At 37.7% G+C, this 18,467-nt stretch overlaps 1 protein-coding gene across 5 annotated transcripts in view; it reads right to left on the reverse strand.

The window, feature by feature from the left end:
- SMARCA2 (SWI/SNF related, matrix associated, actin dependent regulator of chromatin, subfamily a, member 2) overlaps positions 1-18,467 on the reverse strand; it is a 111,997-nt gene that overhangs the window by 54,886 nt on the left and 38,644 nt on the right. For all 5 annotated transcript variants that reach the window (XM_032214152.1, XM_032214154.1, XM_032214151.1 and 2 more), the window contains exons 7-12: positions 16,976-17,102; positions 15,317-15,490; positions 12,270-12,443; positions 10,676-10,846; positions 5,374-5,427; positions 188-318 (exon numbers count right to left, since the gene is read on the reverse strand). In XM_032214152.1, coding sequence (XP_032070043.1) covers positions 188-318; positions 5,374-5,427; positions 10,676-10,846; positions 12,270-12,443; positions 15,317-15,490; positions 16,976-17,102 — 831 coding nt within the window. The remainder of the gene's footprint in view (positions 1-187; positions 319-5,373; positions 5,428-10,675; positions 10,847-12,269; positions 12,444-15,316; positions 15,491-16,975; positions 17,103-18,467) is intronic.

The following is an 18,467-nucleotide window of genomic DNA, read 5'->3' on the forward strand; positions in this document are numbered from 1 at the left end:
GTTGCAACTTTTTGAGCAAACAGTGGCCAAACACAATACATAAAAAACCCCAACAATGCTAATATGGATGGGGTTTAGAACCATTTACATGTGTGTAAATTTAAAAAAAAATCGGCAAATACTTAAGCTGCATGACTGTAATGCAAAAGTATTTGGTTGCGTGTTAGGAGGTAAACCAATTACTTACCCTGGGTTCATTTCTAACCAAGCATCCAATTGACTTGCTTTCGGAGCTTCTGGTCCAAGAAGGACTTTGCCTGTTTCTGTATGAGTTACCTTGACCGGGAGATCACTCATCTGACTGCTCTCATCTATGAGCTAAATATTAAGGAGAAGCATACATTTGAATTTGTATAGACAATAGGATTCTGTGAGACAAAGAGTGAAAATAGGTTCAAAGTTCTTAATATCCCACCATTTATTTATTTAGACCCATGCTGAGAACCCAAAATTAGGAAGGATTTAAGAGGACAAAAATGTGCCTACTCAAAAAAGACTTGGGACTTACTCCCTTTCAAACCAAACCCTGCATAATGTATGTTGTCATGTGATGCAATCTGACTGGAGATACCCCGTGTGCAACCCTCAATCTTCATAAAGTTTGTAGCTTGATGAGGGAGAAAGTATGCCAGGTCAGAGAGTAACATGGATAGATTTTTTAAAAAATTAACAGTTTATATTTTGGTGGAAATACTGTTATAACTTTAAATGTCTTCGATGCTCAATGATAAAGGAGATAGGTTTCATAGGGTAAGTTTAAAGGTTAGGATACTAAGAACTGCTTTGTTGCCTCATTGTGGAAGGGAGTGCTCCTGGAAGAGGTGAGCAAAGAGCATCAGGACTGGATGCTAGGAGTTATACTCCCAATAGTATGAACTTAGTGTGAACTCATCCCAGCTGTTCAGATAAAGGAAGCAGGCATCTATGTCAAGAACTATAGCAGGCATCAAAAAATCAAAGACCGCTTGGAAGAAGACAATGGTGTTAATAAACGGCAGATTATGGGCCCCTTAGACTGGATATTGCTAAAGGCCTTTTAGAGTACTACAGACAGTCCCTGACTTATGACTGATTGTTTAGCAACAGTTCAAAGCTCCTAAAAGGGATGTAAAATCTGGTTTCCAAATTCTGACATCAGACCCTCTCCTGCATTCATGTGACTGCATTTTGGGCGCTTAGCAAGTGGCCCTCATTTGCAGTGCCCATGATGTACAGTTTCTGGCAAAACACAGGCCCACAATGAACACTGGGTTCATTTAACTCCCACTGCAAAATAAAGAAAAAGAGGCCCAGTTGTGTGGTGATTTGCTTTACAAGCATCATGGGTTTTGATCGTAATTGTTAGGACTGTCTGTAATAATGTTTAGGATGTGGCTAAATTAAAGCTTTAGTTGCTGCTGTTACCATGAAAGAAAAGAAAACCTGAAGCTGCAAATAGAATTATAGTTTGACTTTGGAATGTAGAAAGCATGAAGATGGTAAAGTTCAAGCCGGTGAAAAGTGAACAAACTACAAACTGACATCTTGGACATCTGCAAATTGACATGGATAGGAACTGACACTTTAAATCAGAAGATCATACTGTTTACTACTCAGGGCAAAAAAATAATAGCCAGGAAGGATATAGCAAAAATAGTGTTTGGATAGGCTACAACCAAATAACATCAGTAAGTTTTCACAGTCAATCATTTAACATTACAGTTATTCAGGTTTATGTCTGAACCACAGATGCAGGTAAAGAAAAATTGTGGGTGTTTTATGGTCAAGTTCAATCTGAAATTGACAGAATATGCAAGCAAGATCTGGAAACAGTCTGCAGTTTGGAGATTGTAATGCCAAAGTTAAAAAGGTAAGGAGGAAAACATAGTTGGCCTGTTCAGCCTAGGAAACAGAAATGAAGAAGTAAAGTGAATTATGCATTTTTGCCAATTTAATGATGCCTTTATTATTAATAAATTCTTCAAACAACAAAACAACAGTTATGTACATGGTTATCGCCAGAAGAAGCACAAAGAAATCAAGGTACAAGGAAATAAAAGAGCTCAGTTGTAACAGCAAAGACATAATCAAAAGCTGTGGAACAGATCATGTGAACTGCTTATATGCAAGTTCCAAATCAAAGTAAAGCCGAAGAACAAAGCCAGCCAGTTTCCAAGACATGAGCTTGACCACAGATGCATCATTTTCAAGAACAACATCGGGAACTGCAACGAAGGCCAGAACTACATTTATAGCCAAGGAATGAAATCTAAGATGTCAAGAATGAATGTGAAAAGAGACTGCCAAATACCAAGAAACAGAAGAAATCAAACTGGATATCAGAACAGATGGTGAACACTGCCAGGAAGAGAAGAGAAGCCAAGAAAGACAAAGATCTCAGGAAGGAACTTAACAAAGAATTTCAGAGAACTGTTAAAAGAGGCAAAGGAGCTGTATTACAATTTTGGTAGAGAAATAAAGTGTGGAGATAGACCAAAACCAAGGGAAGTCCTTTGAAAAATGTCTGAAGGAGCTTCCAACCTTAAATTGGACACCAACGGATAGATAGTGACCAATCCAAAGAGGAATAAACAGATGGAAGTAGTACACTGAAACTGAGTGTAACCAGATGTCAATATCTAAAGATACTTTGGAAGATATTCTAAATTTATAAGAACTTCTAATGAAGATAAAATTAGCACTACAGCAATCACCAAACTGGAAATCTACAAGAACTGATGGAATATCTACAGAAATACTGCAAGCAACAGAAGAATCAATAATGGTTGCAACCAAACTATGCCAGCAAATCTGGACAACAGATGGACATTGCCAACAAATTAGAAGAAGTACCAGTAGCAAAGAAAGGAGATTTACGTGATTGCATAAAATTCTCTATTTCACATGTTAGCAAAGTACTTGTTAGGATCATCTAATGCAATCTTGCTCAGAAAAGGGAATGCCAGATGCTCAAGCTGGTTTTAGAAAAGGCAGAGGACCAAGAATCACTATTGCTAATGCACCCTGGATAATTGAGAAAGCCAAAGAATGCGCATAAGAAATCGACATGTAGTTCATCAACTCTAGAAAGGCCTTGAATGAATCGATCCGAATTGTGGAATGTCTTGAAGAAACTGGGATTCCTAGAATATATCATTGTCTTCATATGAAACATATACAAAGAATAGGGACATATCAACCAAACAGAAGAGTGACTCCAGGTTGGCAAGAGGATGAGAAAGTACTCAGCTCCTCCTTCCCTCCCTGTCTCCTTTTATTCTTTATTCAATCTATATGCTGAATATATAATGAGGGAAGCAGTATGGATGAAAATGAAGATGATTTTAAGATTGGATAACATCAATAACCTGCCCTACATTGGCGATGCTATTTGGATAACTGAAAATACAAATGATCTACAAAATCAAGGAGTGCAGAAAAAAGAACACGAGACTACATGTTGTCTTCCTTAAAATAAGGAAGACTACGCTAATGTTAATTGTAGATTAATCAACCTGAGAAGTGACAAGACATTGAACTAGTGGACCCCTTTTGCCTTTTAAGATCAACTATTAACATTAACAATAATTTAAAAAGGCATATGGTAGGATTTGGTATGGCTTTCCCTGTGCACATTCTATGGAAGTGGCAGTTGGAAAGCAAGACACTTTTAAATTTTGGTGTTGGACAGGACTCTTGAGAATATCAGGAAAACAAACAAATGGATCGTAGAACAAATCAATCCAAAATTCTCCCTTAGAAATATTTTTTTCAGAATATGACAGGTTCAATCTGTCAATAGTTTGGAAACATTATGCAAAGGATAAGCTTCTTTAAGAATGCTAGGGACATTAATAATGTTAATAACACTAGGACAAGTGGAAGGAAAAAGAAGATGATCAGCAGCATGGTGGATGGACCGAATTACAACAGCAATATGAATGAAACATTAAGAGATATAAAAGGCCAGGTTGAAAATAGATCATTTTGAAGAAAGTTTACCTATGCAATTGCTAAGAGTCTATCTTAACTTGATGGCAGTTCATCAATTCAACACTATAAAGCTTACCTACTGACCTTTAAGTTAGTCTCACTGATTTCAGTGAGACTTTCTTTCCAAGGCAACATGCAACGATATGTATTGTGGAATAAGCCTCTTTGACTGCAGTAGGATTACTTTCAGATATAACTGTACACCAGATTATCTCAATGGCTTATAAAAACATCTCAGTCATTTTAAGTAATCTTGGGGCAAAGTTTCAAATAATAATGTGTGTCATATTTCTAGCATAAGACATCAGCATAGAAACATTATGGTTATTATAGTGCATTCTAGCATGCTCATTAGTGAGATAGCTCATTAAGTAGAAGTGTACTCATTAAAAACTTCAATTAGATGTGTTGGACAAAGTGTCTTGCATTAAACCAATTTACTAGACATCTTATTGTATATGACAAAAGAAAGCATACTGTAAATGTGGCTGATTAAATAGACTGTAATAATCCAATTTACTGATGGAGGGAAAAGCTAAAACTGTGTTTTTTCAAGTTGCAAAAGCAAAATATTTTGTCGCCGATTCCAAAATATAATTTTAAATGATGCCAACTGTATGGATGTTAATATGAAATATACTATTCCCTAGCCTGTACAACTGTAACCTCCAAATTATATATTAAGAAATCATGATCATTAGGATTTTCTTTAAAGTTTTCTTTATTTATGTTGCATTTACATAACTAGTAACCTCACGCTTCAATCTATCATTTACAATCAATAGGAGGCAACATCTATGCAATTAAGCTAATGTTAATTTACATCCATCTTTTTCTATGTTCTAACCTTGTATATACAACCTCCTTCGAATATGATGAGGGATGAAAATAATATCAAAAACACATACAATTTTAAAATAAACACAGCATATATTTACAAGCCTAGACTTAGTAAGTAAAACTGAATATACAAGATCCTTCTGCTGATGAGAAATTAAAGGCAAATTAGTTCTCCCAGTTCTCACTTCCCCTTGCAAATCCAATATAGAGCATGTTAGATGAGAAAGTGATTCCAGGGTCAAGAGAGAACTATATGGATTAAAGTTCCTTTGTTGAAGAACTTTTAAAATTTAGGATCTTATTTTCTATAATTGGTTTTACTACCATTGAAAAAAGATGTTACATAGAGGCTTCATTATCTGTACCATAATTTATAAATAGGACTATTGCTTTCTAAAACTATCTATAATTCATACTGAGGAAAATAGTTCTTTGTGTTAACCTTGTTGCCCCACTGCTCCCAAATTTATTAAAATACAAAACGTGACATTTTGTTTAGCATTATAGTAACAGAGGTGAATACATTTGAAATACTTCCTCAGAAGAAAATAGAATTCTTACTTCACCATCAGGACCAAGTCCAGATCCTATTCCTTCCGTGTTGTCTTCTACCTTCTGAAATAAAAACACATGGATAGTTAATATTTCAGCAGAAGTGCTCTTTAAAAATATTTAAACACTGATTTCATATTAAGTATAAATAAAACAATACATTTCCATCTGCATACTATCTCTAGACTAGTCCCCTTATTTAAAGCAGGGGATGAAATGCTATAATTACATCCTGCCTTAGAAACTGGAACTTGTTCATAACTTAATTATGTTCAGAAATGAATCCAGTTCGTCTTTTATTTCATCATTTATATCCCACTTCTAATTCAACAGACCCCGGATAGTCCCACACAATATATAGGGAGTCCACGACTTATAACCACAACTGAGCTCATAATTTATGTTGCCAAGTGAGAAATTTGTTAAGTGAGTTTTCTCCCATTTTACAATTTTTCTTGCCACATTTGTTGAGTGAACCACTGCAGTTGTTAAACCAGTAACACAGTGGTTAAGTGAATCCCTACTGACTTTGCTTGTCATATGGTGGCACAAGGTGATCATATAACCCTGGGGCACTGCAACCATCATGAATATGAAGCAGTTGCCAAGCATCCAAAGGCAAATCATGTGACCATGGGCTGCCACAAGAGTTGTACATATGAAAAATGGTCATAAGTAACTTTGTTCAGAAACAAATTGTTGTAAGTCGAGGACTGCCTGTACATTTTAAAACCAATGTATTTAGGAGTAGTTAAAAAAAACCTCTTTTAAGTTCCAAATGGATGGACTGTTGCCTTTCCAAACAACAAGACAGCAAGGACCCTGGCAACATCTCAGGGATAGGTAATTCCGTAAAGTCAGGGCCAATACGAAAAAGGCCTGCTTTCAAGCTACTGTCTGAAAGGAAACTGCATTTGCAAGCCAATCACGCACAATAAGCCAACCTCCATTTGAAGAGTATGGTTCCACATTATGACACAAGGACCCAAGCCATAGAGCTTTAGAAGTAATAAATTCACTCTGAATTATGGGTGAAGATAAAATGGCAACCAGTGCAGCAGCCATCTAGATGTCCCATTCCTAAGGTGGATCTCCCCCACCTTCAGAGTACCACACTCTGTACTAATGGAAGCTTCTGAGATGTCTCCGAGTGGGGAGGGCACTGCAGTACTGCAAATTTTATCAGCCTGGGCATTTAGCTCTGAAAGCTTTCCCCAGCAATTCCTGCTGCCATCCGCGCCTTGGGCTGCGTTTCCCTTCTACTCAATTTCATTTCTAGATGCGCCCATCTTGGGAATGAAGAAGCCAGGATGGGAGGAAGAATGCTACTAATGCTCTCAATCTCTACTCATTGACCAGCGGATGTTAACTCCTAATAAATGTGCAGAAAAAAGAATTATAAGTATTAGGAAACTTTTCTGCTGAGTTGGAAAAAGATTATTGTTTGATTTTAAAGATGGATTTGGGGTTGAGAGGTGGGCACATGTTAATGCATACTCTGCAAATAAGTTGCTTTTAGCAGTGGATGGAGGAAAAATAATTTCTACAGAATGAAAAACAATTGATTTTAAAAAGAGGTAGGGCCAATGGTTTAAATTTGTAAGCAATCCTCAAATAATCATCTTAACAACACCAAATTAATTTTTAGCTGCCTCTACCCCTTCTGGGGAAATGCAGTGCCGCCTATCACAACTGTGGCTCTTAAGAATCTTTGTAAAAGGATGCCAATTGCTGGTACTATTTTGGTGAATGTGAGTAGAAGCTCCATTTTATTCATACCTCCTAAAGGTATGGAGTTTTGAAACAAGAAGAAAGTGTGTTTCCATCCCACTGTTTCTTCCCAGTGAGCTCTTCCTGCATTCAGGTAAATCCCTGAACAAGCATTTTGCTGCTTCTTGCAAAATTCTAACCAGAGATCCTGCTCAGGAGCACCCTCTGGTATGGAGAGAAGTCTATGATTTGCTAGACCTCACTGAAGTAGACCCCATCAAGAAGTTGGTAGGGGCAACAAAGGCTGCAATATTGGTTAGCTGGGTAGTGACAAAAAGGAAAGAGAGCTATGGGCATCTGTGCTGCATCAAAGATCTTAGAGAACTGTAAACACTTGAAAGGTGGCAGGTGTGTTTCTCTCTAGCCTAACTGCTAAAACCCTATTCTGGCTTTTATTTACCTTGTTTTCTTCTTTTCCTGGTAGTGGTACAAAATATAGAAAACTATTTACACAAAACCTGGCAGAAAGCCAATGCCTACCAAATCCTGGTGGCAGGCAGGTGCAGAAAGCAGATAGCTCTTGCATTGCCTGAAAGCTTATTTTAACAGCAAGCAGCCTCTGCAACTAAGAGGAGGCCTTCTATATATTAAAAAGGGCCTGTAATGTCACACCTCCTCCTCTTAATTAGCTCTGTTAAAAAGAACTGCTCAGAACTGAGAGTTTAAACAGGACTTCACATGCAGGGTACTGATGTTAAGCACAAAGCAGCCACGTATTATCCTGCATATGAATAATGCCCAAGCATATAAAATTGCCAGAGAAGACCATTAAGCTTTTAATGCAGAAATAGCAAAGAAAAAGTGAAAACAAACTAGATGAGGAAATATTTGTAACAGAAAGGCTAGATAACACATTTACAATTCTTTAAAAGTTTATTAGACCAGAACATTGTAATTTTACAAAAAGAAACACCTTGCTTTGAATTTCTTATAATTCTTAGACACTAACTTAACTTGGTTAGGACCTGAATTATTAAATTTCTACCAGTGCTAGATTGTGAATCTAACTGCCAATTACCCACACATAATAAGGTTTATGCTTTAGGCATCATGTTATATTTGCGTATCAATGAGTTAGAACACTTCATATTATCAAGTTCCTTATCACAGATATTCCTAACTATATTTCTAGTGAGCAAGAGTGATTTGTTCTGATAAAAACATTTCATTAGTTAGGCAGTAATGTGTTAATATTGAATGATCCCGAGTTCAATCAATTATATGTCACCCTAAAGAATGTTAAAAACAACTTTAAGTATACTTTACATCTCCTTTTATTAAAAAAATAATAATGTTTATGATATGAAAGGATAAGGGGTAATTTAAAAAGGAGTCATTTTTGTACATTAACCCGTTTTAAATATTGAAAACACACCAAAATGCTTCTTTCAGGAGCCCATTTAAAAATATGTATGGTAATTTATAAAATGAGCCAGGGTCAGATTTTAACGAAACATGAGCGTGTACAACGGGTTAATGAAATGTAGGTCATTTCATTTCCATTTTTTCCTCCTGCCATTAGACTTGCCCAGCTTATTAAGGTCCCTTCCCCAAGGTACAGGGATATAACAAGCAGCATTCAGAAGTGGGAGACTCTAAAAATCTATCTACCAAGAAGATAAAAGCAAAAGCCTCTAATTTGGATTCAACAACAAACATTTATGCTTGTATCACCTCAGGTTTTGACTATTTACCACTATTTTCAGAAGACTGCTTGGAATGTATATAGTACATACCTCCCTTGAGTGTCCTTTTCTTTCTCTATGCCAATGCTTTTCAACCACAGCAACTTTAAGATGTGCAGACTTCAACTCCCAGAATTCCCCAGCCCATATACAGGCCCTCAACTTACAAAAGTTCACTTAGTGACTGTTCAAAGTTACAACGGCATTGAAAAAAGTGACATGACCATTTTGCAGCATCCCCATGGTCACATGATTTACATTCAGATCCTTGACAATTGACTCAGTTGCAATGTCCAGGAGTCATATAATCATCTTTTGTGACTGTTCTGACCTAGGCTTCCTAAAAGCATGAAGCAAACTCCTTGTCCCGACAAAAACTCCTTTTATTAATTTACTGTGAATTCTGCTCATTCACATCCAGCAAAGCCTTTCAAGGGAGGATTTATAGTCACAGACCTTATCTGGCTTGGAGAGCTGATAGGCCGATATCTGCAGAACTTGGCAAGGCATCTCGGAGAGTCACAACCAATTAAGAGAACTAACTATCTCCTGCAAAATCCACTCCCTGTTCACTCCTTTTTTATTTCCTCTGGGAGGGGCCATTTATCATCCACCTGGGGCCTTATTCCCAAGTCAACCCCTGTTCTTTAGCTGTTCCCTTCATCTGCCAACTCTGTGCATGTGCACACTGGGAACAGGCTCCAGCTGTTCATCTGCTTCACTGATGTTTGACTCTGAAGGCAGCTGATAGCTGGCATACGGCTCTGGTCCCCTCTCTGCCTTCGACACAGAGCCCTCATCAGAGTCTTCCCCAGACTTCAGGACTGGCCTATGTTCCTCCTCAACCTCCTCACTCTCCAAATCTGCTGCCAGCTCCGCTAGCGGGCCACAACAGTAACCTTTTGACAAGCAAAGTCAATGCGGAAAGCAGATTCACTTAACAACCGTTACAAATTTAACAACTGCAGTGGTTCATTTAACAACCATGGCCAGAAAAGTCATTAAATGGGCCAAAATTCACTTAAATTTCTTAGCAACGCATATTTTGGGCTCAATTGTGGTCGTACGTTGAGGACTACCTGTACTAGGTTCACACACCTCAAACCTGCTGAGGTTGAGAAACACATGAACTATTGGAGGCAAAGTATATTGTTATGGCCCGAGTGTGTTGATTATAATTAGAAACTTTGGAGATTACAACTTAAAAGATGTTTAAAATATCCTTATGTTGTCCTGCTTGAAAAAAAATAAAGTTAGCAATAACTAATCTATATAGATGCAGGGTCAGACATAATTTAAATATGTGTAATGAGTTAACTTTATTGTCTGATCCTCTCTGGTTCCCAAACTTGTTCCACCAGGTGGCAAGGTTTGGAGGGGAAAAGTAGACCCGTTCACTACTAAAGTGCTGTTTGTAATATGTCCCATATGTTTTGGAATGAGCTGGAGAGAGGAATTTGGCATAACAAATCAGATGCTTTTTTTATTTATTAGTATCTGCCAAAATGTGCCTTTAAAAAAAAACCTGAGAAAACTTTCTATAAAAATGCCTTGGAAGAAAGCAACTGCATAACCAAGGTGGCGCAGTGGTTAAATGCAGCACTGCAGGCTACTGCAGTTCTGCAGTTCGGCTGTTCAAATCTCACCGGCTCAGGGTTGACTCAGCCTTCCATCCTTCCGAGGTGGGTAAAATGAGGACCCGGATTGTTGTTGGGGGCAATATGCTGACTCTGTAAACCGCTTAGAGAGGGCTGAAAGCCCTATGAAGCGGTATATAAGTCTAACTGCTATTGCTATTGCTATAACAAGAGATTTCTTTAAAAGTCTTTTCAGCAACAACTAAACTTTATACTTGCCTTCTTTCTTCTTCTCCTCTTCTTTTTTTCTTTGGCAGCTTGTGCTTGCTTGTGTTCCCACACCAAATTTGTCAGATTGGCCACATATTCATCAGTTTGCTGCAGCAGATAGGCTAGACGTCTGTCTTTTTTCTGATCAATGAGTTTGCGGTAGCCTTCTTCATCTTCAGCCTAATGGCATGAGCAAATGAAAATTCACATAATGTCAAAGGGAAAGGATCAATTTGTGTAGTCCTGGATAGCTAGTATTGCAACTAGTATTGTATAAAAATATTTTTTTAAATAAATTTGTTATTTATATACATTAATTATATCTTTTTATTTTTTTTATGTGGTCCAAGACTTCTTCCCTCAAAGTGGCCCAGGCAAGCCAAAAGGTTGGGCCCCCAATGGTTGTAGAAATGCAGTTACAAATCAGGTCTACAAATTAGACTGTTCTTCCTAATCTAGGGGTATCAACTGATCACTTTATTGTTATTTAAGACATACAACATGGTGATGATTATCGAAGCAATCAGTGCAGAGTCTAGTGAGTCTACTGTTTTTTAGAGACGAGATGGGTAATATGTTTATGTTTATGAACTTCCATCTTTGACAATTCCTAGCAGTAATCAAACCAAGCTTTGATTTGGGATTTGGAGTTCAATAATATTTGGAGAGAATAAACATACCAGGTAAAACTATCAATCTACTTCTTTCCCCTCACTGTGTGGAGTTTACAGTAAACACTCTTGGAAAATCTTGATTTGGGTTGAAAATTCAATTAAACACACGTCACTGATAACAATGACATTCCAAAGTTTATCATGATCAAACTACTGTTTTGACATGCTACTCATTTTCAAAACATGCCCGAGAATAGCAAATAGCTGAAACATTTAATTTTTAGTATGATTCAAATATATCTGAAAGGGAAGGAAACAAAAGAGTTTGAAGAATTTAAGAGACAGGCTATGGTATGGCAAAAATTTCTATTGAGCAACAATCAATCTCTAAAAATGAAATATATAAAATATCAGATTATCATCTTAGTATGTCTGGGAACCAGGTTCAGATAACTGTATAATAAACATTTCTTCATTTATTTTCTTCATGTAATCCAACATAAAGATGGAAATGTGTTGGGGAGGCAAAGGATCCAACCAACAAAGCTGTCCTTGGGGTACACTCCCTTGAATCTTTCTTTGATAACTGGATAGCACCAGAATACATCTTTATTGCCAGGATTTTTAAAACATAAAGCATATTGAAACTGTCATGAACTGCTGCACCTATGTTCATTTGCCTCTAAATCATGGGTGTCAAACCCACGGCGTCATGTTGCCGTCATGTGACGTTTCATGACATTTTCCCCCTTCATGGAGCTGGGGGAACGTACCCCAGGCATGACACATCTAGGCTGCGGGTCACCAGTTTGACACTCCTGCTCTAAATCCAGGTGTATCATCTGTTTAACTCCTGTATTTTTGAATGAATATTTTAAGGAATTCTAAAGGAACAGGGTTAATATAATTTTTCCTTTAAGCTTCTCCTCTGATCCCCAAAACAAGAACTAATGTTGTCTGTCTCCATGATTGGTTATATCACATCTTACCATCAGCCTTCTCATTCGTTCTTTCTCAATCCTCTCTGTTTCTTTCTTCTGTTCCCGTTCTGTGTTGGCATGCCAGGTAGCCACAGCTTTGGAAAGTTTCTGAATTTTTCCAGCCACTGACCGATGGTATTCTTTAAAATCTTTAGCATGCTGTAAAATGCTATTGAGATATTCCTGTTGAAATAATAGTAAAAAAGTCAACTGAAGGGCAGGAACCAACAAACCTAGCAAAATCACTTAAGTATATGACAGCAGTATTTTTTATTTAATTTTTTATTCAATGCAGAACAGCTGTAAGTAGCAAGCAGTATTCTGTATGAGGATGAACTGAAACTCTTAACAGTCTTCAATATCAGCACACTGGTTACGTCTGATGGGATTTGAAGTACTATGTTGTTTCTATCTTGAGAACTGAAAAGACAAATGGCTACATATTGTTTCTCAGAAATATGCTTCTGGTTGCACCCCAAACATTACTGAACACACCACTAATAAAAAATAGGGTGAATAAAACTAAATTTATCTTAACTAAGCTCAATTAATAGGATTATAACTCATGTAGTTAGTAATATTCCCCTTTCAGTTTTAGCAACATAATTTGGATTAGATATGAAGATTTGGGCTTGTGAATACAATCTTGAGGATGCATGCTTGCAAGGCAAGTTTCGGTAGATGGATGGATGGATGGATGGATGGATGCATGAAGTTAGGATGAATACTCAAAGATATGAAGGCTAAATTACATGTCTATTTTAAAAAGTCCTCTTTTTTGCAGTGTAAGTAAATCTAGAATAACTGCTGAATTGCCTATAATTGCGTATTAAAAGCTCACTGTAGTTTATATTTTAACAAAACTGTCAAAGACAAAAGTCTGCTATTCAATTCATTTCAGAAAGCCAGTTCAGTTTAGTGGCTAAAAGCAGTGGGCTAAAGACTGGAAAACTGCGTTCTATTCCTGTCTTAGGTGCAAAGCCTGCTAGATTATTTCTCTCTCTCTTAGCGCCTAGGATGCAGAAATGGCAAATCACTTCCAAAAGTCTTGCCAAGAAGATTTTAAACTCCAGCGACTCATCCAATCAGTTGCCACAAGTCAAGATGACTTGAAAGATTTGATGCATAATAGGCATATATGTACATACATATTGAGAGGTGAAACCTGGCAATTTTTAGAGTTTTGATGCAGGCTTTTAATATTACCATAAAGAGTTATCAAAAATTCAGATAATCATCACGTGCCAGCAAAGAGATGCAGAAAACTTGAATTCTTTGCTGGCACTGGAATTTATGAAGCCCAGTTACGGCAGCCTGAATGCAACCTTTCCTCCCTATTTTTCTGCCTCTCTTGATTTATAGTTATTTCAGCAGCTGCCAGTTTCTTGAAAGGCAATTTCTTGAAAGGAGAGACACTACAGATTTTTCTTACTGCAGAAGCTAAAGTATCTGACCCTCTGGCTTCTGTACTGAGCAGATTCTGTGGTAACAATTTCTTGTGAGAAACAGGGCTTTTCAAAAAGAAAAAAAGTCTCTTTCTTCAAGGGCCAGTGGCTTTTGAACCTTTTTCAATACAAAGGTTATAAGCTATGATATTCTGCAATTGGATACGGTGTTTCCTATATAGTAGTTAATAGGCTGTAACCATGATGAGGATAGATGTTCTCTTTGGTGTGGGACAAGGAAGAGGCTCTGGTGGATCTGAAAATATCTGCATATGTGGCCCCAGATCTACCAATCAGCACTTCCTGCGACTCTTTGGCTCAAAGCTTATCCAGCCTGGTGATTATCTGAACCTCCATTCTCTAAGGGCTGCATCCAAGGAAGTAGTTTCTAATCCAGCTAAAAAACATTATTAAGGACTATTTTTAGTCATTGTTTCTGGAATTATAGTTCTCAATGAGGATCTCAAAGTTCAATTCGGATATATCTAAAATGCAGAAGAGGAAATCTCCCTGTTAAAACCTTTTAATGGACACAAGCTATTTAGCATTTGTGAGATCAACTATAGATTGATTATTTCAGAAAGAGGACATCGCTTGTGTAAAAAAAAACAAAGTTCAGTTCCTAATATTTCCATTTTTTAAAAAGGTCATAAAAAGTTAGCAAGCAATGTCTGCTAACATGCCAATCAATGGAAATAGTATTAATTCCACTGGATATATTTCTACATTATAATTTCTCATTAAAAGACTCCAAATATTGAATCCACCAAAAAGAACCAGAAGCATAAAGTGGCCTCATTTCCTGAAATCTATATCAGGACAAGCTCAACTTGGTGCTGAAGAACTTTTCCAATCCAATATCTGATACTTACTAGTAGATTTGGGAGAGACTAAAAAGCCCAAATATTCACTTCCTGCCAGGTTCGGAAGTACTGAGTTTCTGCATCTATCCGTTTGTTACATATCAATAATCAAAAAACACAGAATGACCCACACTGTCATTTGGATCCAAGGAAGATTATTTTTTTTATATGATTTATGTAAGTGAAGTATGATGGCAGGAACAAATGTGAACTTTCACAAAAAAAGCTGATAGATTTTTTTCAACAACGAGGAATGAGTTTCCACACAGCAACATATGCGGGTGACTGGCAAAATGACAAAAACAGTGTTGTGCCAATGCTATGCAAGCTCCGCCCCTTTCGTACGTGCATTGTGCTCTCACACACATGGATGAATGGGATGGAGCTCGCCTCACAATGGCACAACAGTTTCATTTTGATGAAAGCATTGGATCCTGTGGACACCTCTGCATCAGCAAATTCCAACTCTTTCAGATTTTTTCCAATTTATGTAGTGAGCTGCCGATTCATTGTGGCTCCTTCTCATTATGTTAATACACGAGACACAAAAGAAGCAGCTGGATCTTCCTCCAACCTCTGCATGGGCATTTCACTGACAAATGGACTGCGGAATAATGAAAGGCAAGCCAGCATATCTAGCAGGATATAAAAGAAATGAGTGGGACGTTGACAGATTATTTCATCCACTTGTAGAGGGAGGAAAAACATACAAACCGAACAGTCCCAAAGTAACTGAAGGGTAAAATACCTGGTGCTTCTGTCTACGTTTTCTCTCCTGCTCTATTTTCTGTTGTTTCTCAAGTTTCTCGGTCATTCGGGCTTCCCTCAGGGTCTGCCGCTTGCTGCGTTTGTATGCCTTAGAGTTCAGAGCAGTCTCCAAAGTTGTGTCCCGACGCATACATGCCACTACTTCTTGTCGCAGCTGTGAACCAGAAGAGATAGCATTTTAAAAGGAAATTGGGTCTCAGCAGAAATTGCACTGATAAAAAAACAAAAAGAAAGAAAGAAAGAAAAGCATTTCAAAGTGTTCTTTCCATTTTGTTCTGGATGTCTAATATAAATGTGACGGGACTTCCAGTTTCTAAAACAAGTTTGTTGATCAAATAAAGCGAGTTAATTTGAATTTGAGAAAATCTAACTAGGCAGTGCTTAACTTTAAAAGGAAACAGATTTTATCAATTGAGTCCCGGCATTTAAATGAAAAGTGGAGCAGCAGTGTCAAATTAATTTCTTTCCTGATTTTAGTTTCATAAACTAGGTCTGTACTTATTGTTCTGTTTTTTGTTTTTGTTTTGGTTGCACTGTTGTTTGTTGTGATCGGGTTGCTTTTGTAAAAAGAAAAAAGAAAAGTGAATAAAATGATTCTCAGCTTGAGGCCCATATTGTACAGCAGGTGGAATGCAAAGTCATTAAAATATAATAATTAAAATAAATAAAAGATAAAATAAAAATAATAAACTTGGAAAGAACATTCTCCTTAAGCCTAACCTGTTTTATGAAAGATTTTAGACAGTAAAATAAATTGTGCCTAATGTTATAGAAAGTGCTGCTGGTGTTAAGACAAGCGTGCACAGATATATACAAAGACAAAATAAAACTTCAGGCCAAGGGAGATTCTGTAAACTTCTGATGATAAATCTGTTGCTTGGTATCCAATCCATAAATGGTTCCTGTTTCATTATCAGCTTGCAACTTTTTTTAAAAAGTGAAAGTTTTGTTTGATACACACAACCATAACAAACATTAACAAATGTTCATGTACATTTCATAATATATGGTTTTATATTCCCTTTTAGCCCAATGAATTTGTTTTTGCATCCTTTTATGTATGGTAATGCTTTTTGTACGCTGAGATACTTTGGTATCATAATCCGTTCCATGCAAATCGTGAGGGAAGCCCACCCCAAGATCATCAGCAACGTTCAGGACATTTTTCTTCCATGGAAATGAAAACTCATTTGCTTCTATAACCTTGCAGGACAGGGAATTGTGTAAGAGATAAAACAGGAGCTGCAATAAATACCATACTTAAACTTAGCACTTAGATTTATATTCGCTCTAGAGTGCTTTACAGCACTCTTTGAACGATTTACAGCATCAGCATGTCCCCAACAATTTGGGGTCTCAGTTTACCAACCTTGGAAGGACAGAAGGTTGAGTCAACCTTGAGGATCAAACTCCTGGCTGTGGGCAGAGTTACTTGCAAAAGTGCATTCTAACCATTGCACCACCATGACTCAACTGCAGCTGTTGTGCTTCTCTTCTATAGGTTGAGTTCACACGAGACACATGAAATTCATTGGTGCACCAATTACTCTTTAGCTTTAAAATAGAATGACTGACATATAAAGGCCCTAAGTGTCTGATCACAAATAAATATATCTTTCCCCCCAGTATAATGCATTACCTGGCGCTGGAAATTTAGTAGCCTAAGTGCTTTCAACTCCACTGTGGCTTTAGTCCTCAGATCTGGAGGTAAAGAACCAGGCAAATTTTCTAATTCTTGAATTCTGTGTGCAATTCGAGCCTGAAGCCTAGATAGATAAGGACACAAGACAGAAAATTTAACATAAATAAATAAATAAATGTGTCAGTTCCAAGTCTCTTTCACTATCGCTTGGCTTCTCTAGTTTGCTTTATGCATGCACATCTTTTTGAACTCAGAAGACCCTGTGTTTTAAGACAAATAAAGTGAACTGAGTATTAGGGTTTTTTTTACTGTTGAATTACCCCCCCCCACACACACACACACAGGTGCGCAAACATTTCGTGCAAAGAGTTTTCAAATGCTACTGTTGTCAAGCCCCACAAAGCTGGCCAATTCAAGAATGGAGAACCATTCAGATTTTTTAAAAAACTTCCCATGCTGGTTAAACACTGTACAAGTTCTCAGATAGACTTATAACAAACCACTTAAGGTGGTGTCTCTTTCAAACCCATGTCCCTCCCCTAATACCCCTGACCCCCTTCCTTTAGTATCAAGGCATGCAGCCAAGCCCATTCTAAATGGCCAGAATTCCTGGGAACAAGGATATCATATTTATAACAGTGGTGGCTGGAGCACTTGTAAAAGCTCTCTTTTTAACATATGTGTAAAATGTAAAAACATTTTCAAGTACCATAATGACTATTTTAAGGCTACTGGACCATGCAACATGTAATATCCATATATATAATCAAAGAATGAAAATGCAGGAACCCATAGTTTGACGTAAACATGAAGATATTCAAAACTGAGTCTCCTGGCCTTTGTTGCTGCACGAAGACCTTATATTAAGAAATGTTAGAACAGCTGGTCTATATGACCACAGTGACAGCGTTCCAAATAATGCACCCATTGAAAGCAGAACTTCGAGGCAGGTGGATTCCTCAAAGAACAGGTTTATTGGATACATCATATTGGCACAGCCAGTGAAAACCAACTCTAACAGTTCCCACAGTTTTTACCTACTTAAAAGAGTAAAAATCCCCCCTCCCAAGTGTCACCAGTCACATCCCACTGAATGGAGCCCTGGCATCTGAGGTCTTCCTTGGCAAGTTCCCAGTGGTTGTCGCCTCTGCTCGGATCTTGGGCTGGGTCACCGCCAGTAGGGCGGTTTCTGTCAGCATCACTGTGGTCTACAGGACCTCTGTAGGGGTCTGCAAGCTCTCTGTGGGAAGTCATGCCCTTTCCCCAATTCTCCAACTCTGAGGTCTTCCTTGAGTCTTCTCTGCTCCTCTCAAAAGATCAGGTGAGCAGCCGGGGCTCAGGACCCCAGAGAGTGGCTCCGGCTGGAGCGGACAGTTGGGAGAGTTGGTTTAATTATAGTGTTCTGAGTAATGCATCCATTGAAAGCAGAACTCTGAGGTTTTGTGGCACAGTCGGTGAAAACCAAATCTAACAGTTCCCATTGTTTTCA

The sequence above is a fragment of the Thamnophis elegans genome, chromosome 3 (genome assembly GCF_009769535.1).
Source record: "Thamnophis elegans isolate rThaEle1 chromosome 3, rThaEle1.pri, whole genome shotgun sequence".
Classification (NCBI taxonomy): Eukaryota; Metazoa; Chordata; class Lepidosauria; order Squamata; family Colubridae; genus Thamnophis; species Thamnophis elegans.